Source organism: Stomoxys calcitrans, chromosome 4, assembly GCF_963082655.1.
Source record: "Stomoxys calcitrans chromosome 4, idStoCalc2.1, whole genome shotgun sequence".
NCBI lineage: Eukaryota > Metazoa > Arthropoda > Insecta > Diptera > Muscidae > Stomoxys > Stomoxys calcitrans.
In genome coordinates this window covers 84,934,784-84,960,832 of record NC_081555.1, presented here as the reverse complement: position 1 = coordinate 84,960,832, position 26,049 = coordinate 84,934,784, and the positions used below count along the sequence as shown (strand labels likewise).

The following is a 26,049-nucleotide window of genomic DNA, read 5'->3' as shown; positions in this document are numbered from 1 at the left end:
CATTCAGCTGAAGGTGTGAAAATTTGCACAAAAGCGAAAAAATCAAATATTTGCAATGGTCTGTTGAAAACTTTCCATTGAAATATACAACAAATAAAAATTTGGAATTATAGTCTGATTTCTATATAAAAACTATCAAAATTCTCTAGAAAGACCAAGGATCATTTAAAGTTTGTCTCTAGAAAAAAAAACTGTTGAAATTCTATTCATAACGGGTCGTTGGAGAAAATTTCATTAAAATGGCATTGAAGTTGTTAAGGATATCATAATTATGAAGAGACATTCTCTACGCAACGTGGAGAAACATCCGAACTTGTCAACAGCGGAACTAATCACGAGTGCGTCGTGATGTACACAATTGTCAGAGAAGCAATAACAAGCTTGCAATTATTTATCTCACCAAGGGCTGATAGAAAATTTCGGCATTACTACAAAAGAAAGGTAAGCTTTATCCTCGTGCGCCCTTATGCGACCGCACGACCCACATCATGTATGAGACCAAGGGGCTGGCAAGAAGCGAAGGTATTATCCATACTAAAATGCACAAAATCAAGTTATGCGGAACCAAAGACTTATAGGCCAACTACCATGTAGGGGACACCCTGGTTAATGGCATTGTAATGAGCAATTTACTCAAGTACAGATTACATGCATATGTCAAAGGGAGGTCAGTGGAAATAATCCACCATGTAGGCGCTAGAGAAACTTAATTATTTGAAACAAGTAAAAGCGTGCTGAGTTTGGCCGGACCGAATCTTCGGAACCCACCACCATGGATCGCATTTGTCGAGTTCTTTTTCCGGCATCTCTTCTTAGGCAAAAAAGGATAAAAGAAACGATTTGGTCTGCTATTAGAGCGATATCAAGATATGGTCCGGTTTGGACCACAATTAAATTATATGTTGGAGACCTGTGTAAAATGTCAGCCAATTCGAATAAGAATTGCGCCCTTTGGGGGCTCAAGAAGTAAAATAAAGATATCGATTTATATGGGAGCTGTATTAGGCTATAGACCGATTCAGAGCATAATCAACAGGTATGTCGATGGTCATGAGAGGATTCGTCGTACAAAATTTCAGGCAAATCGGATAATAATTGCGACCTCTAGAGGCTTAAGAAGTCAAGATCCCAGATCGGTTTAAATGGCAGCTATATCAGGTTATGAACCGATTTGAATCTTATTTGGCACAGTTGGTGAAAGTCATAATAAAATACGTCATGCAAAATTTTGGCCAAATCGCATAGGAATTGCGCCCTCTAGAAGCTTATATGAGAACTATATCAGGTTATTAACCGATGTGAACCATACTTAGCACAGTTGTTGGAAGTCATAGCAAAACACGTCGTGAAAAATTTCATTCCAATCGAATAAGAATTGCGCACTCTAGAGGCTCAAGAAGTCAAGACCCAAGATCGGTTTATATGGCAGCTATATCAGGTTATTAACCGATTTGAACCATACTTGACACAGTTGTTGGACATCACAACAAAACACGTCGTGAAAAATTTCATTACAATCGGATAAGAATTGCGCCTTCTAGAGGCTCAAGGAGTCAAGACCCAATATCGGTTTATATGGAAGCTACATCAAAACATGGACCGATATGGCCCATTTACAATCCCAACCGACCTGTACTAATAGGAAGTATTTGTGCAACATTTTAAGCGGCTAGCTTTACTCCTTCGAAAGTTAGCGTGCTTTCGTCAGACAGACGGACGGACGGACAGACGGACGGAAATGGCTAGATCGACATAAAATATCACGACGATCAAGAATATCTCAACTTTATGGGGTCTTAGATGAATATTTCGAGGTGTTACAAACGGAATGACTAAATGATTGTATCCCCATCCTACGGTGGAGGGTATAAAAACTTCACAGCAGTAAGTTGGGCGAAGAGTGGGCCGAAAGTGTGCCATTCTGTAGGTAAAATTCCCCATATTTGTTTCTATCTCAAGTCAGTTGCCATCATGCGAGTTACTGTCTGGTGTGCAATGTCAGTAATAAGTCCTAATAAGTCCTAATTTTTTTTGGAAGAAAACGAACGCGCAGTAACCATGAACGCAGCTCGCTATTGGAAGGCGAACGAGGAATTTTTGCTTTCAAACCTCGAAGAAATGAACGTAAGAAACGTGTGGTTTCAGCAAGATGGAGCCACAAAACAAGGCTCAATGAATTTGTTGCCACATTTCGCCGACCGCCTCATCTCTCTCAGAGCCGATCTCCAAAGCCCGGCGCGCTCACCCGATGTGAGTTAATGCGATTTCGTTTTATGCGGTTATTTGAAATATCTGGTTTATGTTGATCGATCACGGACCATAGCACATCTCAAGAACAACTTTCGCGACGCTTTTGCCAACATACCGATTGATATGATGCAAAGAGTGGACACGAAATTCAAAAATCGACTTAATCAGTGTATGCGCAATGGGGGTCTCCATTTATCCGATGTCATTTTCAAGACTGAATTAAAAAAACAAGGAAACACAGGTTAAGTTCGGCCGTGCCGAACTATAGATACCTACCACCATTAAATAAACCATCCTCTTCTATAACAACTCCACTAACATATCCATACTAATATGCCAATGGGTCCCGAGAACTCTTATACAAGTCACAGTTTTGGGCAAAAATTCTGTTTTTTATGGATTTAAGACCCTAAATTGGAAGATCGATCTACATGGCAGCTATATCTAAATATAGTCTGATCTGGATCATATGCTGGTCGGGTGATGGGAGGCCTTATACAAGTCACTGTCTCAAATTCCAGCGAAATCGGATAATAATTGCGGCGTAAGACTCTCAATCGGCAGATCGCTTTAAATGGCAGCTATATCTAAATATTGTCCGATCTAGACCATATTAAGGTGTGATGAGGGAATGCTTAAAACAACTCACTATTTCAAGTTTCAGCGAAATCGGGTTATAAATGCAGCTTTTATTGGCTCAAGACCTTTAACGCCAGATCGCTCTATATAGCAGCTATATATGAATATAGACCGATCTGAAGCATATTTGAGTCGGATATCGCGGAGCTCGCTATTAAAAATTTCAGTGAAACTGAATAAAAAGTGATACCGCGCAAAGAACTCGACAAATGCTATCCGTGGTGGAGGGTATATAAGATTCAGCCCCGCCGAGCTTAGCACGCTCTTACTTGTTTACTCTTAAATACCTTTCGTTTGAGTCCCACATTGCCGTGATTGGTCAATATATATTTGGTGGGTTTGGGGGTAAGGCGGCGCAAAACAAAATTTCGCTCAAATCGATCCACTCATCTCTGAGATTTGGCTTTTCTGAAAATTGTGGTAAGGGGAAAGGTCGCTTATGCATTCCTTCTTGGGGGGAAGGGATACAAAAATTTCCTTTAAAAATCCTACAAGGTCTTGGGATCGATATACGACCCTGAAGAGAAACGAATTAAGGTAACTACCAAATTTCAAAGATCCACAAACGATCTCAATATAAAATAGAGTTGAGTACCTGGGTATGATATTCGACAGGGAACCCAACATATTCTTGTCCCCTCAATATTTGCAGATCATAATTTGTAGGGATGAACACTCTCCCGGGTTCAACACATGTTCCAAAATCCGCTTGTTAACCATATTCTCCACATAGGGCTGGCGATATGGTGGAATCCTACGTAAGCCCATCTCTGTTGTACTTCCTGGTCACTTTGGAAGGCGTCTCCTTACCTTTTTCAGCGACCATCTTCCCCTTTCGACGACTATCTCTCCTTTCCGGAGATCATCTTCCCCTTTCGAAAAACTAACACTCCATGAAGACTCAGAGGTCGTATGCGTTTCCTTCGTATCTGTTCCGACTTTGTTTCCCTCCGTGGAATACTGTCTGGAGTATCCATTAAGGGAGGGCTTACTTTGTCTTCCTGGAGTACTTGAAAGCGGTGAGCTCTTTTTCTTCTTCAGCCTTTAAGCAGTGTTATGCTATTCGGATGAACTGATTCTGTTTCAAGCTTCCGCAGAAATGCCTGTAATGTCAGTTCTATCCCTTCCAGCATCCTGCACTTTCGCCCAAATACGCTGCCGGTGCAGATTCCTCTGTCTCCTTCGTCGTGCCCAGGGTCGCTTACATCACAAAGAATATGATGTCGGTAGGCTAGAGGATGCGTGCAAGACTACCAAACATAAGTTTAATACTCTGAAGCACCAACATTATTAACATTTTTAAGGGTAACAGTAGAGAGAGAGAGATTGACAAAGGAAAACCCCAGAGCTGCAGTAAAACAAACAAGACGAAGCAGCGCGACCCGAACAAAGAAAATAAAAACACCACAACCCGAATCGAAGCACATGTGTTGGCTAGTTAAATGGGTTTATTTCTTGCTTATGGATCTTATTATTGTTGTTGTTACATGTTGGCTTGCAAAAAGTGCCTTTCAACAACAAGATTGTACTTTGGGTCGTTGAGATTGTTGCAGGAAATTCAACAAATTTCAGAGTTGTTTTTTCGACCAAAGTTGTTGTTTTTCAAAATTATTTTTATCTGTGTACAATTATGCGTAACAGGTAGTACCTATTCCGAGATGCAGATATTTTTTGAGGAATGAAATAGAAATCCGTTCGCTATACTAAAATGTTGCCAATCGATTTGTTAAAATTTGAAAAATAGAAATTGTGAACACTCACTACCAAATATTTTTCTTGGAAATAAGGGAAATCTTTTACTTGGATTAAGTTCACTGTCCACTTCGCGAAAGTAAATTATAAATTTAAAGCATAGAAAATAATAAAAAAGGTTGGTGTTTCCGAACTTTTACAAAGGGTGGGTTCTAAAACTTGGGTGTATTGCAGTAGCACCACTTAGATTCGCATGTCAGTTCTAAAGAAATGGATAGCAGCAAAGAATTGTGCACTTAAACTTCTGTTTACAAAGCAGAGACTCAATACATTTAACCATACACAATTTTCCACTTTCAAAGCAAAAACTTCGATGGTGGGTAGACAAGATTCGGACGCCCGCACATAGTTCCTCTTTTTTTTTACTTAGTAAATTTTGATTTTGGTAAGTTATGCTTAAAATCTAGTAAACACACACCTGCTTATATTGCTCGAGGCTTGAATTACATAAAATCAATTGCACCATTTTGCTTCTACTCTGACGAAAGGTTCACTGCACTTTTATCGTATACAAATTTGGTTGCTTGATATTTTATTTTGGGATTTTAATCTCTTTTCAAGAGATGTCTAAATAATTTGTTTTGGCAAAGTATTTTCTTTAAAGCTTTCTTATGTTTAATTTCACTTTATATATAGCTTTGTTTGCCTTTACGATGAAAATCACAATTTGAAAAAAATATTAACTGGCTAAATTGAAGGCAGTTTCTTTTGGTTAGTCATCTGAATGGCGAAAAGTACCAGCCCATGCGTTTCAACTGCTGCAGCAGTCAAAGAAAATGAACGGAAATGTCTTTTCTTTTTATTATTGTTCAAATAAATCCGACCCGGTTCGCGTTTGATTCATAACTGAAAACTTTCATATCAGACTTAATGATGGAAAGGGACGAAGACCGTCGCCCAGAGACCATAACAAACTTGCTTATCACCAAAGCCATGTGCATTCGATGGATGGTTGTTTGTATGAGCGATAAATGTTGTTGACGCCAGCGCAGACATAGGCGTTGGCATTGCCGCTGACGACATCGACAGCAAAAGCCAACTCAAATGGTGAATATGCCGGAGCCGATCTACCACCAATATAAGATTCCAACCAGCAAGCCGGCCAGCCAGCCAGCCACACATTACACAAAATTCATTGGAATATAATCAAGTCTAAACAAATGTTGTCGTACTTTTCTTACCCTGCTCGCTAAAATAAGGCAAAACAAATTGCCGGTCTTTGTTGTGGTTTTGAGACAGGTAAACACCGACAATAAAATACTTTACTCTGGCGGGTGATAAAAATGAAGCCGAATGCAGGAGAAAGGGAAAGAAATTTAAATTTTGGAAGAAAACGAAATTACAAAACAGTTTTTTTCGGCTTCACTTCAGCTATGATATTTCTTAATTTTTATTTGGAACAAGAAACAGCTTCAATATAACGGCCTTTCACTGGATATGATCAGCTATCTGTTGGGCGCCAATTTAGGCGAAAGATAAACTAGATAAACATTCTTCAGTGTCGAAACTAAAGTCTAAGGTAAATTTCCTTTGTTAATTTCAATCCTTCTGTATTTCTAAACCAGTAAGGAAGGGCAAAAGTCGGGCGTTGCCGACTGTTTAATACCCTACACCTACCCTATAAGTACAATAAGTGAGCTATATCCATTTCTGAACCAATTTTGATGGACCTCGGCGAGCAAATATGTTCAAACTGTAATAACTACGATTGACAAATGACAACATTATTGCAAATTATCCAAAATGTGATGAACATATATATGGGAGCTATATCTAATTCTAAACCGATTTCGAGCAAACTTCTCAGATAATGAGGTAGTCGTCGATGAAAGCCTTGTGCAAAATTTTGGCAAGATTGGTCAATAAATGCGCTTGTTGTGACTCTAGAAGTTGACATTGGGCGATGTATATATTGGTTGCTCAAAAAGTAATTGCGGATTTTTTAAAAGAAAGTAAATGCATTTTTAATAAAACTTTGAATGAACTTTAATCAAATATATAATTGCCATTTTGTTCGATAACCTTTTGCCATCTTCCTGGCAAATTTAGTATTCCACGCTCATAGAACTTCTGGCCTTTATCTGCAAAAAAACTGAACCAAGTGCGATTTTATAGCCTCATCATTGCCGAAAGTTTTACCATTTAAGGAGTTCTGCAAAGATCGAAATAAATGGTAGTCTGATGGTGCAAGGTCAGGGCTATATGGTGGATGCATCAAAAGTTCCCAGCCAAGCTCACTCAGTTTTTGGCGAGTGACCAAAAATGTGTGCGGTCTAGCGTTGTCCTGGTGGAATATGACACTTTTACGATTGACCAATTCTGGTCGCTTCTCCTTGATGGCTGTATTCAATTTGTCCAATTGTTGACAGTAAACATCCGAATTAATCGTTTGGTTCCTTGGAAGCAGCTCAAAATATACCACACCCTTCCTTTCCCGCCAAACAGACAGCATAACCCTCTTTTGGTGGATATAAACCTTTGAAGTGGTTTGAGCTGGTTCACCATGCTTGGACCATGATCGTTTTCGACTAACGTTGTTGTAAACAATCCATTTTTCATCTCCAGTTATGATTCGTTTTAAAAACGGATCGAATTTATATATGAGAGCTATGTCTAAATCTGAAACGATTTCCATGAAATTCAACCAGTAATGTCGAGAGTTAAGAGAAGGATTTTCTCCTGCTGTAGCTATATCTAAATCTGAACCGATTTCCAGCAAACTTCGGATACTGTGGCAGTCGTCGAAGAAAGCGGTGTACGAATTTTTGGCATGATTGGTCAAAAAATGCGCTTACAGTGGCTCTAGGAGTGAAAATCGGGTGATATATATATATGAGAGCTATATCTAAATCTGAACCGATTTCCATGAAATTCGCCAGTTATGTCAAGAGTAATAAAAAAATCCTTCCTACCAAATTTCGAGAGAAACGCTTAACACATGACCATTTTATTGCATTATTTCTGACAAACATGTATATGAGAGCTATATCCAAATCTGAATCGATTTTTTCCAATTTCAAAAGACTTCGCCTCTAGGCCGAAAAACATGCCTGTACCAAATTTGAAGACGATCGGATGAAAATTGCGACGGACAGACAGACGGACATAGCTAAATCGAATCAGAAAATGATTCAGAGCCGATCGGTATACTTATCAATGGGTCTATCTCTTTTCCTTCTGGGTGTTACAAACATATGCACTAACTTATAATACCCTGTACCACAGTAGTGGTGTAGGATATAAAAACAGAGGAGTTAAGTACCAAACAATACGGTGCACCACCAATGCCATACCGGACTATAGCTCACAATAGGCTTAGGATTGTACGCGATGTGGTTATCTTATGAAATTGAATGTTGTTTCTGCTGCCATAACTATTGGCTAACTAGGGGGTGTGTTGCGTGGTGAGTGTGTGTCAATATTGTTGTCCATTGTCGTTAGTAAATTGTTCAACCGAATTGGAATTCTTGGAAGATAAGTTTTGAGGCGATACCAGCACTTTTAACACCAAAGCTAAAATCCGACGTCGCAACGGCGTTTGTTAAATGCAGTGAACAATCCACACAAAGTTCTGCGGTGTTCTTAAGCCAGCGCAGCACTGTCTGAATGGCTGACCGACAGGCTGGCTGGTGTGATAAGTATGGTGTCTGGAGACGGATGAGTCCAGCGTGTAGAGATCATCCATCCGTTTGTCATGTCTGAGGAAGTGGGTGAGTAAGAAACTAAACCAGATGGCTAAAAACATTTCCTCCCTTTGTTCGGAACAAAGATTTACTTGATTTTAGCTACGGTGAGGTGGGATAAGGGCTAACAGTGGGATGAGAAACTAAATAAAGTTAATCAACTAGAGAGAGAGAGAAAAAGAAACAACGAGCACTTAAGTGATCAAAGTATTGAAGCTATGTATATGTCAATATAAACGTTTTCATCATCTGTAAAATTTTTAAAGTATCTGTAAAAATTTTAAAAGGATTGTTCTATTCGTTGGCAATCATATATGAAAAAAAAAAATACTAAACAAAAAATACAAAATTTCAGAATTCTAATTGAAAACATAAAAAAATAATAAAAATTAATAATTAATTTTAAATTAATAAAAATTAATAAAATAGAAAGAAAAAAATTAAAAAAAAAAAAATAAAAATTAACAATTAAAAGAGTGCTAAGTTCGGCCGGGCCGAATCTTATATACCCTTCACCATGGAACGCATTTTTCGAGTTCTTTTCCCGGCATCTCTTCTTAGGCAAAAAAGGATATGAGAAAAGATTTGCTCTGCTATTAGAGCGATATCAAGATATGGTCCGGTTTGGACCACAATTAAATTATTTGTTGGAGACCTGTGTTTGGGATTTATATGGGAGCTTTATCGGGCTATAGACCGATTCAGATCATAATAAACACGTATGTTGATGGCCATAAGAGGATCCGTCGTACAAAACTTCAGGCAAATCGGTAATAATTGCGACCTCTAGAAGCTCAAGAAGTCAAGATCCCAGATCGGTTTATATGGCAGCGATATCAGGTAATGGACCGATTTGAACCATACTTGGCACAGTTGTTGGATATCATAACAAAACACATCGTGCAAAATTTCATTCCAATCGGATAAGAATTGCACACTCTAGAGGCTCCAGAAGTCAAGACCCAAGATCGGTTTATATGACAGCTATATTAGGTTATGGACCGATTTGAATCATACTTTGCACATTTGTTGGATATCATAACAAAACACATCGTGCAAAATTTCATTCCAATCGGATAAGAATTGCACACTCTAGAGGCTCCAGAAGTCAAGACCCAAGATCGGTTTATATGGCAGCTATATCAAAACATGGACCGATACACTAATAAGAAGTATTTGTGTAAAATTTCAAGCGGCTAGCTTTACTCCTTCGAAAGTTAGCGTGCTTTCGACAGACAGACGGACGGACGGACATGGCTAGATCGAAATAAAATGTCGCGAGGATCAAGAATATATATACTTTATGGGGTTTCATACGAATATTTCGAGTAGTTATGGTGGAGGGTATACAAATTAATAGCACGATTATAATTTTAGCCAAATCGAATAGTAACTGCACTCTCAAGAGCAATGTTGGGCACATGTGCTAGTGTGGGTAATATTTCCAAGCCCATGGGCTTATGTTCTTGTTCGCGTACACAAATATGTGTAATAGTGTTTGTGCATTTGCCCGCCACTGCTCTAGAGGCTCAAGAAGTCTAAACGGGAGATCAGTTCATATGACAGCTGTATCAGGTTAAGGGTCGACTCATACCACACCCGGCAGAGTTGTTGGAAGTCATAACAAAACACTCCGTGCAAAACTTAAGCCAAATGGGATAACAATTGCGGTTTGCAGAGGCTCAAGAAGTCAGGCGGGGATCGGTTTATATGGGAACGATATCAGGTTCTTAACCGATTTGCGCCGTACTTGGCGCTGTTGATGGAACTCAAAACACTGCGTAAAAAATTTCAGCCAAATGAGACAAAAATTGCGGCTTCCAGAGGCTCAAGAAGTCATATCCACAGATCGATTTTTATCCAAATCTGAACCGATATCATCCATTTTGCAATCCCCCACGATCTACATCAATAAAAAGTCTCTGCGCAAAATTTCAAGGGGATATCTTTATTCGGTCGGCCGATATCGTGATATCCGACAGACGGACGAACATGGCTAGATCGACTTAAAGTGTCAAGACGATCCAAAATATGTGTCCTTTATGGAATCGCAGATCACTGTTTCCAGGTGTTAGTATACCCTCCATCCTATGGTGGTGGGTATAAAAATAGCTATTCTCTAATGTTTATAATCAACTCATATTTATGGCAAAAATATTTCTGGGTGTAAAAGCAAGGACTGATTATGCCCAGTTGCGACATCTATCGACCAACACTCATAAGAAATATATGCACAAAGTTTAAATCAGGAAGATTTACCTCCTACGAAAGTTAATAGGCTTTCGACAGGCCGACATACAGACACCACTAGATTAGAATGACCAAAATGTCATGACGACCTAAAAAATTTTCAAATAAATTAATTTTGGATTTCATTTTTGCGGAAAAAAACACCAAAACATCCCACTGTTTCAACAACAATACTGTTCAGCTGCTCATTTTTTCTCTGTAAAACTGAGTGCATACCATAAAATTGACTCATTCGTTTTGAAACCAAGCCAAGCCAGAAACAAAAACTAAACCTCATCATGCTTCACTGTCAAACGAATGCCGATTGCTGTATCGTATGATGAGTGTTTACTGTGAAGACAGGAGCATGAGTATTGAAACGGATACACTAGCACAGTTAACAGAGTGGTGATGACTTGGCTGCTAATATTTCTTACATCAATGTGGCATAAGAGATATGTATGACTGTGTAGCGAAAAATAACTCATAGCTTTAAAATTACTCAGAATTGTGTCATTGATAACTCAATCGTAAATGTATAACAAAAGAGCCCCATACCACCTTACCAAGAAAACAATTGTCATAGGTAAGTTAGCGAAGCGCGATAGTGAAATTGACAAGTGCGCTACTAATTGCAGAAAGTAATGTTTTGTTAACTTTAATGAACAAGAAAAAAATGTTCAGAACACATTCAAGCTTACAAATAAGTTTTGAGAACAACTAGGACAAAAGATTAAAATTTGTGATATATAATAAAACAATGTAAGGTTTAGGATATACTCTAAAGAATTACGACTGGACATATCAAGAAGATGAGCTGGACATTTGTTATCGTGGTTGTTGTAGCCGCTTTTTCATGTAGAGGTAGCGATCCTCGTCAAGTTCCTGTAAGTGAGCAAGCTAGTTCCGGTCCAATGGACCGATCGCCGCGGGAACAGAGTCATATCGAGCATCATAGGTACTCAGCATTTGTGCAAGAGCCGTTGCCGCCCGGCCTTTCACTGAGACTCTCTGCTCGATAGCGCTGATTGTCCGCAACTTAAATAGCAGCTACTCCGTATGGAGTATTCCACTATCTGCAACCTGTGGACGCGCCCGGTAGCTCGCAGCTAAGCTTCTCATGACAGCAATGAACACCACACAGATTGGACCTCAATGTTCCAGACTGTGTAGTGCTTATAGCTATCTGGTGACGGGACATTTGTAGTTGGTACAGGGTGGGCCAGAGAAACAAACTTATTTGAGGGGTGCGAGAGTGGGGCCTTCTAAAGGGGAAGTCCCCAAGTTTGTTTCTCTTTCCAGTCTGTTGCCAGCATGCTCTGGTCTAGGGAGCAGGGGCCCTTCGTCGTATAGAGCTTCTTTTAAAATGGTCGCTTCCTCCTAACAGACTTGTTTCTGGCCCAAATTTGATTCTGTCTTGGTTAAACTCATTTCGGGAGTGTCGAACTATCGCTTAACCCAGAAATGGACTTGAACGGTCCATCGAATCTCCGGAAATAACGAACGAGTGAGGCAGTCAGTTGTGCGTTCCCCCCGGCGTTCGGCTCGCAAACATGCAGCTGCTATGGGAATTTCTGACACCACTGCTCGACGAATTAAGACCTTAAGTTTCATTCCCATTAATTGGCTGTTGTGCAAGAGTTAACTGAACGCGATTTTGTTGCCCGTCAAAATGCATGGAAAATGCTAATTAACAACCTCCCTGAAAACGCGATAGTGTTTTCCATTGACAAGGCTCAATTTCACTTTTCGGGCTGCGTTATATAGGGTTATTTGAAATTACTGGTTTATGTCCATTGACCACGGACCAAAGCACACGTCAAGAACAACATTCGCCACGCCACTGCCAACATACTAATTGATATGCTGCAAAGTAGGGACACGAATTTCAAAAATCGACTTAATCAGTGTATGTGAAATAGCTTCAACTGATCAAACAAATAATGGTATTCGATCAAATGTAATTCCTGTAGCTCGTATATTAATTACAGTAGTATCTTGGCTATACCCAAATATCGTCCGATCTGAATTATACTCCACAAGGACATAGACCTAACAAGCTTATTGTTCCAAATTTAGGCCAAATAGGTCCAAAAGCTAAATTCGAGCGATCGGTATTTATGACAGGTATATCAACAATAGTGCGATCCAAACCAAACTCGGTAGGGATGTCGAGGGGTCTAACACAACTTAATAAACAAATTTTGCCTATGAACATTCCACTGAGGAATAGGGGCAAACTTCCTACATGAGTGCAGAGCGATTCAAGTTTAAGCTCAATGATATAGCCGAGCCCAAACGGCGTGCCGCAGAGCGACACCTCTTTGGAGAGTAGTTTTTACATGGCAAAGTACCTCACAAATGTCACAGTCATTAAGAGGGGATAACCACCACTGAAAATTCTTTCTGATATTCTCACCAGGATTCGAATATAGGTGTTCAGTGCCATAGACGGATATGCTCACCACCTCTTTGAGAAGTAGTTTTTACATGGCAAAGTATCTCACAAATGTCACCGGCATTAGGAAAGGAGACCCCCGCTGAAAATTCTTCCTAATGTTCTCGCCATGATTCGAACCCAGGCGTTCAGCGTCATAAGCGGACATATTAACTTCTGCGCAACGGTGGCCTCGCCTAACACAACTGGGCTTAATTTCGCGAAATGCCGATGGTCCTACCCAATACACTGCTAAATTTTAGCGAAATCGGGTAATAAATGCAGCTTTTGTAGACCTCAGACCTTAAATCAGCAGATCGGTCTCTATGGGAGTTATATCAAGATATAGACCGATATAGCCCATCTTCGAACTTAACCTGCCTAAGGCAAAAAAAAAAAAAGAAACTGTGCAAAGTTTAAGCTCAATATCTTCATTTATAAAGACTGTAGCGAGATTTCAACAGATAGGCGGACATAAAGTGGCATAGAAAAGTCTACATACGAGGGCAGCTATAGAAATTTCTAACCTAATAATAAAAAGCTAATTATAATCATCAAAAATTGTTAGCTGGTGGATACTTTGGTATCTTCCAGCATGATTGATACACTTCCAGCATGATTGATACACTTTTCAATTAACTCTCCAATAGAAATGTCATATTGCACCTGGCCACACTTGGTGTTGTGTAGGCCAAACATTTTTATGGCAGCCCTCTTATTGGGAGTCAAAAGGACGTTTGAAAAAGCTAGCAAAGGCCTTATAGAACTTCAAAATTTAACATATTAGGGATTATGATGATACTAAGCTGTGATTTCTAGTATATGAGACATGATGCACAAGACATGATACCTTCATAGGGTCCCCTGTAGTGGACGTTATCAATGTGGGTATATCCATTCCTAGGGGTGTGATATAAAGGATGATTTTTAAGACCTATAGGAAAGTTTTTCAAAATAGAATTTAATGTTTGAAGATTATTTTATGGAAATGTTGGCCGTGACTGCTCCACAAATGGTCCATCTGCTTAGTCCAATATAGGCATACTCTTTACAACATTTCGGCTGGTATCTCACGAATAAATGCTTCAATATTGTCATCCAATGCATCAATTGAAGTGGGCTTGTCTGTATAGACATGAGCTCTTAACTAGCCCCAAAGGCGGTAAATCGCACGATCTAGGCAGCCAATTGACCGCTGCCGAACGTCAAATAAAATGTTCTCCGAAGTCGCCTCTCAATAAGTCCATTGTTATGCGTGCCGTGTGGCACCGTCTTGTTAAAACAACTTGCCATGCAAGTCAAGCTCTTGCATTTTGGGCAAAAAAAAAGTTGGATATCATCTCAGTTATTTTACGATTCGCATCATCTCTAAAGAAGTACGTTCCAATGATGCCACCAGCCCATAAACCGCACCAAACTGTGATTTTTCTCGTTGCATTGGTAGCAATGCTTCTGGCCGATCTTTACTCCAAAATCGACAATTATACTTAGGTACGTACCCATTTAGCCAAAAATTTGCTTAGTCGCTGAACACAATTTTTCGATAAAAAAAAAAGTAGATCTTCGGCCAAATTCCCAAGAGCCCATTCACCAAAAATTCTGTGTTGCGGTAGGTCGTTCGGCTTCAATTCTTGCACCAGCTGTATATATAATATAAAATAATAGCTAACACTTTGTGACAACTACCCTGTATTACTCAAATTCATTTATAGGACTGTAGTGACTGTAGGTTGCAAATTTTCCCTTAATTTGAGTTCCATATTGCCTATATTCGTGTTTCAGGACTCAAGTTTTGAGACTTCCTTATAAAATTCACTCGAGTTCATAGTTTTATTGATTTCTTAAATTCGTTTTCTTTCCTCTATATACATATGTCAGTTAATGCTGTGGGATTTAACATCACGGATTTAACAGAACTTCTTCCTCTGCTAACAATATTCAAATGCCTTGTTCTAAGCCTTTGTCATTCAAATTGGCTATTAGCCGTCAATGTTGGCACTTGCCTATGATGTGAATATTTCGCATGTCATACACATACACACATTCACGGCTCTCCCCCACCTACACAAACATCCTCTTTGGTATCGCAATACTGTCAATGGCTAGGTGGTTGGCAATTTTGTCTTGGCATAAAAAAAAAGCAACACAAAATTATGAATGCGTCACCCATTGTGTGCATTTCCATTTTATGGCCAAAGCCAATTCCGCGAAGATATCATCAGACCACACATCTCACATGTTCTCAATTTACGTGGAAACGCATGGAGCAGTAGTACAATTCTGCTGGCTGGCCGTTTCCCTCAAAAGAGCCAACCATCACTACCATCCACCACTGGCAGCACGACGACGGCAACAACACGGCTGCGATGTCGTTTAAGGTAACCAAACAACAAACATGCGATCAATTCCATTTAAAGGAAATTTGTGAGCGTTTTTTTCGTTGCGTTGCGTTTTGTTTTTCGGAAAAAATGAATAATGATGAAATTTCGAAGATAACATTGTAATTTCATATTCATTAGAATTACTGATGACTTCTTCTAAGCGAGCGCGAGAGACAAAGAAAGTGAAATACACAGACATCAACTGTGAAAAGAATACAAACCCACTCACACACTTGCGGGTGCAAACTTAGAACTTCGCTGGAAGAGACAATCATTGAAATCAAAAGTTTTGTGTGGGTTGCTGTGAAGGTTTACTTAACGCCATTCATTGTCAGGTAAAACACCGGAGGTGTGTCAAAAACAAAACTCCAATAACAAAGTTGATATGATGGTCAGTTGCCCGCCAACAAGCTTAGATGAAGGCAGAAGAGCCAACTTACTTATAACTTTGGGATGTTCCTGGAATTTTATGATCGGAATTTTGTTTTTGACCACAATGTATGAAAACATAAAATTTGACACTTTTGATATGATGAAGAGGTAATTCCTGCTGGCCAACAACATGCACAAAGGCAATAAAATTAAAATTTTAATAATGTCCTAAAGCACAAGCATCCTGGTTGTGTCACGAACTACCCAACAAGAGAGTGGAGTCAAGGCAATATTTTTGACGGCGGCGCACACATTTCAACGATTGGCGCCGCCAATGTACAACAACTAAGCGGACGACATCCACAAGACACTTTGGCATTGTCTAAAGGACAAATATATTCCCATGGAAATCTATTAGAAAATAGTCCTATATTTCGAGTAGCTAGAAAAGAAATGGCGACATTGGTATACCCCGCCATCCTATAGTGGAGGATATGAAAAGATCACACAGGGAAATATGATGGTTTAGTTTGTTCAAATTTTTTTTTTTTAAATTTTCGGCGTATTTCGAGTCGATGGACAGCCATCACAATTTACCGTGGGCAAAGTTACGAATGTAGTCCGTGGCGCCAAATCGTCCAAAGCGTTGGGCAACGACGGAATCTCCACTGGTGCTGAAGAATCTGGATCTACCTGGAGTTGAGTACCTTACAACTATCCTCAACCTGTCTTTGAGCACTCTTATAGTTCCCGAATCAGCGAGCTGAATCGGCGAGCTGTCAGAATCATCGAGCTAAATCTGCACATAAACAGGATAGTCAACGAACATAGGCAAAATTTGTGGCTATGTAACTTAAGTACAGGTTTAAGCAACTGTTAAGTCACTCTCGAACCCCGTTAGACGAGATGACAGGACCTTAGTCACTTTTGGCGCGACGAAACTGTAACTGATCCGAAGAGATGAGCTAGGTTATGCAACAATCATTTTAATACGAGTATGCATCCCGAGGCAGGGCTAGGAGATCCATTCTTCGCATCCGTGGTTTCCGACGAGAGCAGCCATCACAATTTACCGTGGGAAAACTAACGAATGTCATCCGTGGCGCCAAATCATCCAAAGCGTTGGGCCACAACGGAATCTCTACATGTTTGCTGAAGAATCCGGATCTACCTGGAGTTGAGTACCTTACTACTATCCTCAACCTTTCTTTGAATACTCTTATAGTTCCCGAATCAGCGAGCTGTCAGAAATTAACAGGGTAGTCAACGAACATAGGCGAAATTTGAGGCTGGAGCAATGTTAATTAGGTACCACTTTAAGCAAGCTGTGGTCTACTGTTAAGTCATCGTCGAACCCCGATAGACGGGATGACAGGACCTCAGTCACTTTTGGCGCGACGAAACTGTGACTCATCCGAAAAGATGCACCAGTTTGTTCAACAGTCAATTTATAACGAGTATGCATCCCGGGACAGGGCTAGGAGATCCAATCCTCATATCCGTGGTCTTCGAGCCGATGAACAGTCATCACAATTTACCGTAGGCGAAGTTACGAATGTCATCCGTGGCGCCAAATCGTTCAAAGCGTTGGGCCACGACGGAATCTCTACACTGATGCTGAAGAAACTGAATCAACCTGGAGTTGAGTACCTTACTACTATTCTTAACCTGTCTTTGAACACTCTTACAGTTCCCGAATAAGCGAGCTCAAGCTGCGAGCTGTCAGAATCAGCGAGCTCAATCTGGAAATAAACAGGGTAGTCAACGAACATAAGCGAACTTTGAGACTGGAGTCATGTTAATTAGGTACCGGTTTAAGCAAGCTGTGGTCTACTGTTAAGTCATTGTCGAACCCAGATAGACGGGATGACAGGACCTCAGTCACTTTTGGCGCGACGAAACTGTGACTGATACGAAAAGATGAGCCAGGTTATTCAGCAGTCAATTTATTACGAGTATGCATCCCGAGGCAGGGGAAGGAGATCCATTCTTCGCATCCGTGGTCTGTGACGAGAGCAGGCATCACAATTTACCGTGGGCGAAGTTACGAATGTCATCCGTGGCGCCTAATCGTCCAAAGCGTTGGGCAACGACGGAATCTCCACTGGTGCTGAAGAATCTGGATCTACCTGGAGTTGAGTACTTTGCAACTATCCTCAACCTGTCTTTGAACACTATTATAGTTCCCGAATCAGCGAGCTTAATCTGCGAGACGTCTGAATCAGCGAGCTAAATCTGAAAATTAACAGGGTAGTTAAAGAACATAAGCGAACTTTGTGGCTATGTAACTTAAGTACCGGTTTAAGCAAGCTGTGGTCTACTGTTACGTCACTCTCGAACCCTGTTAGACGGGATGACAGGAAGCCAGTCAATTTTGTCTCAGACAAGCTGTGACTGATCCAAGAGATGAGCCAGGTTATTCAACAGTCATTTTATTACGAGTATGCATCCCGAGGCAGGGCTAGGAGATCCATTCTTCGCATCCGTGGTTTCCGACGAGAGCAGCCATCACAATTTACCGTGGGCGAAGTTACGAATATCATCCGTGGCGCCAAATCATCCAATGCGTTGGGCCACGACAGAACCTCTACACAGATGCTGAAGAATCTGGATCTATCTGGAGTTGAGTACCTTACAACTATCCCCAACCTGTCTTTCTCTTATAGTTCCCGAATCAGCGAGATGAACAGGCGAGCTGTCAGAATCATCGAGCTAAATCTGCACATAAACAGGGTAGTCAACGAACATAAGCGAAATTTGTGGCTATGTAACTTAAGTACCGGTTTTAGCAACTGTTAAGTCACTCTCGAACCCCATTAGACGGGATGACAGGACCTCAGTCACTTTTGGCGCGACGAAACTGTGGCTAATCCGAAGAGATGAGTCAGGTTGTTCAACAGTCAATTTATTACGAGTATGTATCCCGAGGCAGGGCTAGGAGATCTGCGCATCCGTGGTCTCCGACGAGAGCAGCCATCACAATTTAACGTGGGAGAAGTTGCGAACGTCATCCGTGGCGCCAAATCATTCAATCTGGATCTACCTGGAGTTGAGTACCTTACAACTGCCCTCAACCAGTCTTTGAACGCTCTTATAGTTTCAGATGTCTGGAAGACGAGCAGAGTGATCCAGCTACTGAAGCCTGGTTGTTGTTGTAGCCACATATCTATATGTGGAGGTGGCGATCTTCGTCTAGCTCCTTGGTGAGCAAGCTCGTTCCGGTCCAATGGTGATGATGGCCATTGGTTATTTTAAGGCACCAATTACACGCCTTGTCATATCGAGCATTATATGCACTCAGTATTTTTGCAAGAGCTGTTGCCGCTTGGCCTCTCATTGAGACTCTCTGCTCGATACCACCGATTGTCCGCGACTGCAATTGTAGCTACTCCGTATGGAGCATTCCACTATCCCCAAACTTTAGACGCGGCCGGAAGCTCGCAACTAACTTCTCGTGATAACAATGAACACCACATAGATTTTTCCGGGATAACTATGAGTGTCCCGAGTTTGGGGGAGTCGTACAGACCGATCTCCCTTCACTCACCAGTAGCCAAGACACTTGAGGTACTACTCCTCCCTTCGAAGTAGCCAAGACACTTGAGGTACTACTCCTCCCTAGCCTCGTTAGAGAATTTCTATTCGCCGGGCATCAGGATTGATTTCGAAGACTGCATAGCACAACATGCCATTACCGCTCACATTTGCCGTGGCTCCAATCCGGAATAACTATGAGACTGGAAAGGCCCCCAGTTTGGGGGAGTCGTACAGACCGATCTCCCTTCACTCACCAGTAGCCAAGACACTTGAGGCACTACTCCTCCCGAGCCTCATTAAAGAATTTCTATTCGCCGAGCATCAGCATTGATTTCGAAGACTGCATAGCACAACATGCCATTACCGCACACATTTGCCGTGGCTCCAATCAGCCTAGACCATGTGATAGGACATTGTCATAGGTCCGTGGCACTGGACCTATCGAAGGCATTCGACACGGTCAGCCATACCGAACTATTTGAGAACATCGGCAACATGTCTCTCTAGCCAGGCCTGAAACGCTGGGTCGCAAATTAACTGTGTGGTCGCCAGTCATTTGTGGAATTTAGGGATAAGTAGTTGAAACACCGTAGAGTGAAGCAGCACCTATCCTCCAAGTCAGAATGCCGCCATTTGAACTGCGACGGGCTGTCTGCTCAGTTCTCAAGTGGACCACTTCCATCAGCAGACAAAGATCCTATCAGTGCGAAGACAGAACTACATGCTATCTAAGCAATACCTATCGGGCTGTTATTTCAGAGACCATTATCATCTTGACTACCTGTTGACCTTGACAGCGCTATTTGAGGCGCATTAAAAAAAAAATATGGACCATACTATTGATTCAAATAAAGATGTCATGCATTTTTCAGAATTTTTTTGAAACACTTTCCTATAGCTGCTCTTAAAAAATTACCCTTTATCATCCGCACCGTCTTATTGCCTAAGGCGCTCGGCCTAGAGTTTTTAAACTTTTGCTGAAAAATTTGGATATACCGGACGTCAAGTAGCTTGGCAAGATCTTTTATCTGCCTCTGGACAATACTATTGTTCCAACATGTGCAACAATGGAGAGAGTGTTGCCGCTAAAGAATCTAGGAAACGATATCAGTAAGTAAGAGTAAGCTTAGATGCTGAAGCATTACTCTTGATGAGTCGCGTTGGACAATTCCCAATTAGTGAGAATCAGAGCTAGCCATGGACGCACATAAAAACCGAGGTCTCAATCAGATCAAGCCAGGCCGCTATTGATCAGAGAACTGCATAAGACCCAAATTGTGGCACTCAATAGTGACTTTTGCCAAAGCAATTGTCTATATCGCATGCCACATAAAAACAATATTAGCTTGAAACACACGCACAAATACAATAGGGTGAGAGATTCGCGATCGTTTTAGTAATCGTTCAGTGGATTTGATTTTCAATTTGGTCGATGGGCATCTAGTGTTGTTTGCAAATTAGCACCATTCAGATGAGTGCCATAGCAAACAGAGGAATGAGACAACAAGTTTTGTTTAGTGGCATAGGTATACAACGTTGCTTTTTTATTTTTGGATCAGAATTGCTTTTATCAGTGAGGTACGTGCTGCTTGTCTCCGTTAGTTCAAAAGTGACAGACTTGATTCCATTTTTTTCTTTACCCAAACCATTACAGAGCACGCAAATTAATTTCAACTCTCGTAACTTTGAACGGTAGCTGTGTGTGAGCCCTCGTGAGTACTGCTCCAAACATAAAATACGGCCAGCAATCATTTTATGCTCATCAGCAAAAACACTTACAATAGCTCGACGAATTTAATGGAGTATTTCATGGTTTGGTCGTTGAGAGTCGTAAGCGTCAACAACGATTGCTGGTATAAGGTGTGAGCCATGTGCACTTATTCTTAAGGCATGCGACACAATACAGGCAATACGTCCTTCCTGAGCTAAGCCTGAAACGTTGGATCGCAAAAATATCTCTGCGTTTGCCAGTCGTATGTGTAATTTGAGGTTATTTGGGGATAGTCGAAGATCCGTACCCTGAAACAGGGAATTCCCCAAGGTGGAAGGATATCTGCGGCATTGTTTAAGTCCTATAATAGGCCTGGGAATGGTCTCAAAATCGTATCATATGGGGACGATTTAATAATCATGACTTAAGGCCTCTGTTTTTTAAACATCTGTTATCGGTTGAAGAATTACCCTACCGATCTTGCTGCTTATTCCGCCGTAAGAAATTGAAAGATATCCGCCACTTAATCTCCAGCCACTTTGATCACTACATGAACAGCGAACGTACACTTCCTGAGCTGAGCCTGAAACGTTGGATCGCAAAAATATCTCTGCGTTTGTCAGTCGTATGAGTAATTTGAGGTTAATTGGGGAAAGTCGAAGATCCGCACAGTGAAACAGGGAATTCCCAAAGGTGGAAGGATACCTGCGGCATTGTTTAAGTCCTATAATAGGCCTGGGAATGTTCTCAAAATCGCATCATATGCGGACGATTTTATAAACATGACTTCAGGCCTCTGTTTTTAAGACATCTGTTATCGGTTGAAGAATTACCTTACCGATCTTGCTGCTTATTCCGCCGTAAGAAATTGCAAGATATCCGCCACTTAGTTCTCACCCACTTTGATCACTACATGAACAGCGAACGTACACTCAGAGAAATTTGTTGCTAAAAACAGCAAACATTTTCTGCTGTTTTCAATTGGTAAATTTAAAAGAAGTCACAAATGTCATCAATAATTCCAAATTCCAAAAATTGGCAAATCATTTGATCAATATATAGCAAATGCCAAATTTGTTGTTTAGAAGTTCAAAAATTTTGTATGGATACTCTCAAAGGTTTAAAAATGTTAATTTAATATCAGCAGACAGTGTTTGCTGATATTAGCAGACTAATTTCTTCGGGTGTAGGATGGCAAAGACAATTTTGCGCTAGAAAAGAGAGCATCTACAGTGGCACAGATGTGTTTACATACCTCTTCATATATAGCAGTTACGTAAACTGACGTAGTTAGGATAAAGTTTTATACAAAAAAATGATGACTAATTATAATACTGGGAATTATGGTTTACAATTTTAGCACAACAAGACATAAGATCGAACAACTCTTTCCTGCCAAAATTTCGTTTTGTCAAATGTGTTTTTGAGTGGGGTATGTAGACTTTTCTGTGCCACTGCTAGCGGAAGCGGTACCCACCCATAACACTTAATGAAGCAAACCTACCTCGGCAAACCAAAGTACAATAGTTTTTGATCAATTACCTCCCGGCAGATGCTATGATTAAAGCCAACGTCATTGGCTATGATTAATGGCAACGTGCTAGATGTGCATCCCAATACATCTCGCTGAGTTCCAAGATGTAAATATGCAGACAATACTCGTAAAACCCAGCGACTTCTAAACTTCAAAAAAAAAAACGTTTATACTGTTCAGTACGGTCAGATTAACGCTCGATCAAAAGAAATTATTTTGTATACCCTCCACCACAGGATGGGGGTATACTAATTTTGTCATTATGTTTGTAACTCCTCGAAATATTCGACTAAGACCCTGTTCGTCGTGACATTTTATGTCGATCTAGCCATGTACGTCCTTCCGCCTGTCTGTCGAAAGCACGCTAACTTTCGAAGGAGTAAAGCTAGCCACTTGAAATTTTGCACAAATACTTTTTATTTGCGTAGGTCGGTTGGGATTATTAATGGGCTATATCGGTCCATGTTTTGATATAGCTGACATATAAACCTATCTCGGTTCTTGACTTCTTGAGCCAGTAGAGGGCACAATACTTATCCGATTTGGCTGAAATTTTGCACGAGGTGTTTTGTTATGATTTCCAATGACAGTGTTAAGAATAGTTCAAAACGGTTCATGACCTGATATAGCTGCCATATAAACCGATCTGGGGTCTTGACTTGTTGAGCCACTAGAGGCCGCAGTTCTAATCCGATTTGGCTGAAATTTTGCATGAGGCGTTTTACTATGACTTCCAACAACTATGCTGAGTATGGTTGATATCGGTCCATAACCTGATATAGCTGTCATATAAACCGATTTCGGGTCTTGACTTCTTGAGCCACTAGAGGGCACAATTCTTATCCGATTCGGCTGAAATTTTGCACGAGGTGTTTTATTATGACTTCCAATGACTGTGCTAAATATGTTTCAAATCCGTCCATAGCCTGATGTAGCTGCCATGCAAACCGATCTGTGATCTTGGCTTCTTGAGCCTCCAGAGGGCGTAATTATTATCCGATTTGGTCGAAATTTAGTACAACGGATTTTCCCATGATCTTCAACGTACGTGTCATTTATGGTCACAATTGGTTCATAGCCTGATATAGCTCCCATATAAACCAATCTCTCTATATTACTTCTTGAGACCCTAAAGGGCACAATACTTACTTGAATTGGCTGGCATTTTACACAATGATTACTACTATGGTCTCCAACATTCAGTTTATAGCAGTTCAACATCCAATGTCATAGCAATTCTTTTCTTTTATTATTTGTTTTCCTAAAAAGAGATATTGGGAAAGGAACTCGACAAATGCGATCTATGGTGGAGGGTATATAAGATTCGGCCCGGCCGAACTTAGCACGCTTTTACTTGTTTTTTTTTTTATAAAATACGAAATTTAGCCAATTTAGTCAGTTCTTTAACTATTTGCTAACCTTATCTTATTTGTGGAAAATGTTATTAAAAGTTTTTTTTTAATAAAAAAGAAAAACAACAAAAACACCAAATAATAGACCATCAAAATAGATATCCAATGTACAGTGTGCGAGAGAATAAACCTTGACACTTTCGCATGAAAGCAATCAAATAAAATGTATTACCGGCTTCAACCAAAAGCATATTGTTGTCGCGAAACCCTATTCCTAGAAGGAAACAAAAATAAAAGTATCATATCAGTTGCAATTATTTGTGTGCAATTTCATTTTCGTGGAAATATTATCTCTATAGATAAATTCGGAGAATTTTTTGATTTATATAGAAATTTTCATCGAATCTTTTTCTATTCAGAGAAACAATCAATTGAAACAAAATTCAATAGAAAGAATTGATGAAAAAAAGTGAATTTCGAAGAAACTTTTTATACCTAGACTAACTGAGCAGGGAGCTCTCCGTTGAGCCTGTGTTCCTCTCTTTAGGAGCTTCTGCTGAAGTACTACACATATGTGTATTGCATAAAGATCGGACGGACAAGGGATACCAACTTTCAAGGTTCCAAAGTTTTCATTTAAATTTTGAATCTGGGATATTGCAGAGAAAATTTTAAGCCCCTAAATGACATTTCACACACCCAAATGTAAATTCTGGTATTAAAGTCTTTTAATTCAATTTAATGTTTTCCTGATCGGTGGACAGGACCGACAAAGACCCTCTCGAGTAGCAGTATGAAGTCTGAATTTGGGACTTAGGCCTAGAGCTTGTGTGAGGCCTATTCTCGATAAAATATTACCAACGAATATATAAACCATGCGGTAAGCTCTAGATAACGCTTACGTTCTGTTACAAGGGGTTAATGTTTTCAAAAGCCTAAAAGAGCAAATGCATCGAACTGTGTGTTCGTGTTTTCCCATTTGAGTACCATACTGTCCATATAGTTGCCACAGGCAGAGGCGAGGGGTTTTTGGACTCTACAGGCTTGAATCCCCAAAAATAAGTTCATATTCTGACAACATTTTTGGAAAATTCAACTTTGCTCATGAACATTCCACTTAGGAACAGGGGCAAACTTCTCACATATGAGTGCTGTCCGATTAAAGTTTAAGCTCAAAGGTAAGGGAACTCCTTTTTATAGACAAGCTCGAACGTCAAGCCGTTCGAGTGCGCAATTCTTATCCGATTCGGATGAAATTTTGCACGTAGTATTTAGTTATGATATCCAACAACTGTCCCAAGCATGGTTCAAATCGGTTCATAACCTGATATAGCTGTCATATAAACCGATATTGGGTCTTGACTTCTTTAGCCTCTAGAGTGCGCAATTCTTATCCGATTGGAATGAAGTTTTGCAAGTAGTATTTTGTTATGATATCCAACAACTGTGCCAAGTATGGTTCAAATCGGTCCATAACCTGATATAGCTGTCATATAAACAGATCTGGGGACTTGACTTCTTGAGCTTCTAGAGGGCGCAATTCCTATCCGATTTGGCTCAAATTGTGCAAGACGTATTTTATTCTTACTTTCAACAATTGAGTCAAATAAGGTTCAAATTGGTTCATAACCTGATATAGCTGCCATATAAACCGATCTGGGATCTTGACTTCTTAAGCCTCTAGAGGTCGCAATTATTATCCGATTTGCCTGAAATTTTGTACGAAGGATTCTCTCATGAGCATCAACATACGTGTTTATTATGGTCTGAATCGGTCTATAGCCCGATATAGCTCCCATATAAATCGATCTCTCTATTTTACTTCATGAGTCCCCAAAGGGCGCAATTCTTATTCGAATTGGCCGACATTTTACACAGGTCTCTAACATAAAATTTAATTGTGGTCCAAACCGGGCCATATCTTGACATCGCTCTAATAGCAGAGCAAACCTTTTCTTATATCCTTTTTTGCCCCTAAGGGGGTGGGGTGGCCCCATACACTTTTTCCCGAATGTTGACATCAGATTCGTGCTTTACTCCTTTCATTTGAGCCCCATATTGCTATGGCCGTAGATTGATCCTCTGTGGGAGATGTTTTTGAGGAGGGGCTGCCCCCCAAAATTTGGTCCCACATTTGGTTATCTGATTCGCATTCTTCACTCAAATTCCTTT

General features: G+C 40.4%; 1 protein-coding gene across 5 annotated transcripts in view; it reads right to left on the bottom strand.

Annotated features, from left to right (window-relative positions):
* The window catches only part of LOC106090166 (tyrosine-protein phosphatase non-receptor type 9), a 365,847-nt gene that overhangs the window by 173,974 nt on the left and 165,824 nt on the right, over positions 1 to 26,049 (bottom strand). Inside the window, exon 1 of one of the 5 annotated variants that reach the window (XM_059368241.1) lies at positions 5,060 to 5,166. The exons of the other annotated variants lie outside the window; for them this stretch is intronic. Coding sequence (XP_059224224.1) covers positions 5,060 to 5,107 — 48 coding nt within the window. The 5' untranslated portion in view covers positions 5,108 to 5,166. Of the gene's footprint in view, positions 1 to 5,059; positions 5,167 to 26,049 lie in introns of those variants that run through there. 5 annotated transcript variants of the gene reach the window in all.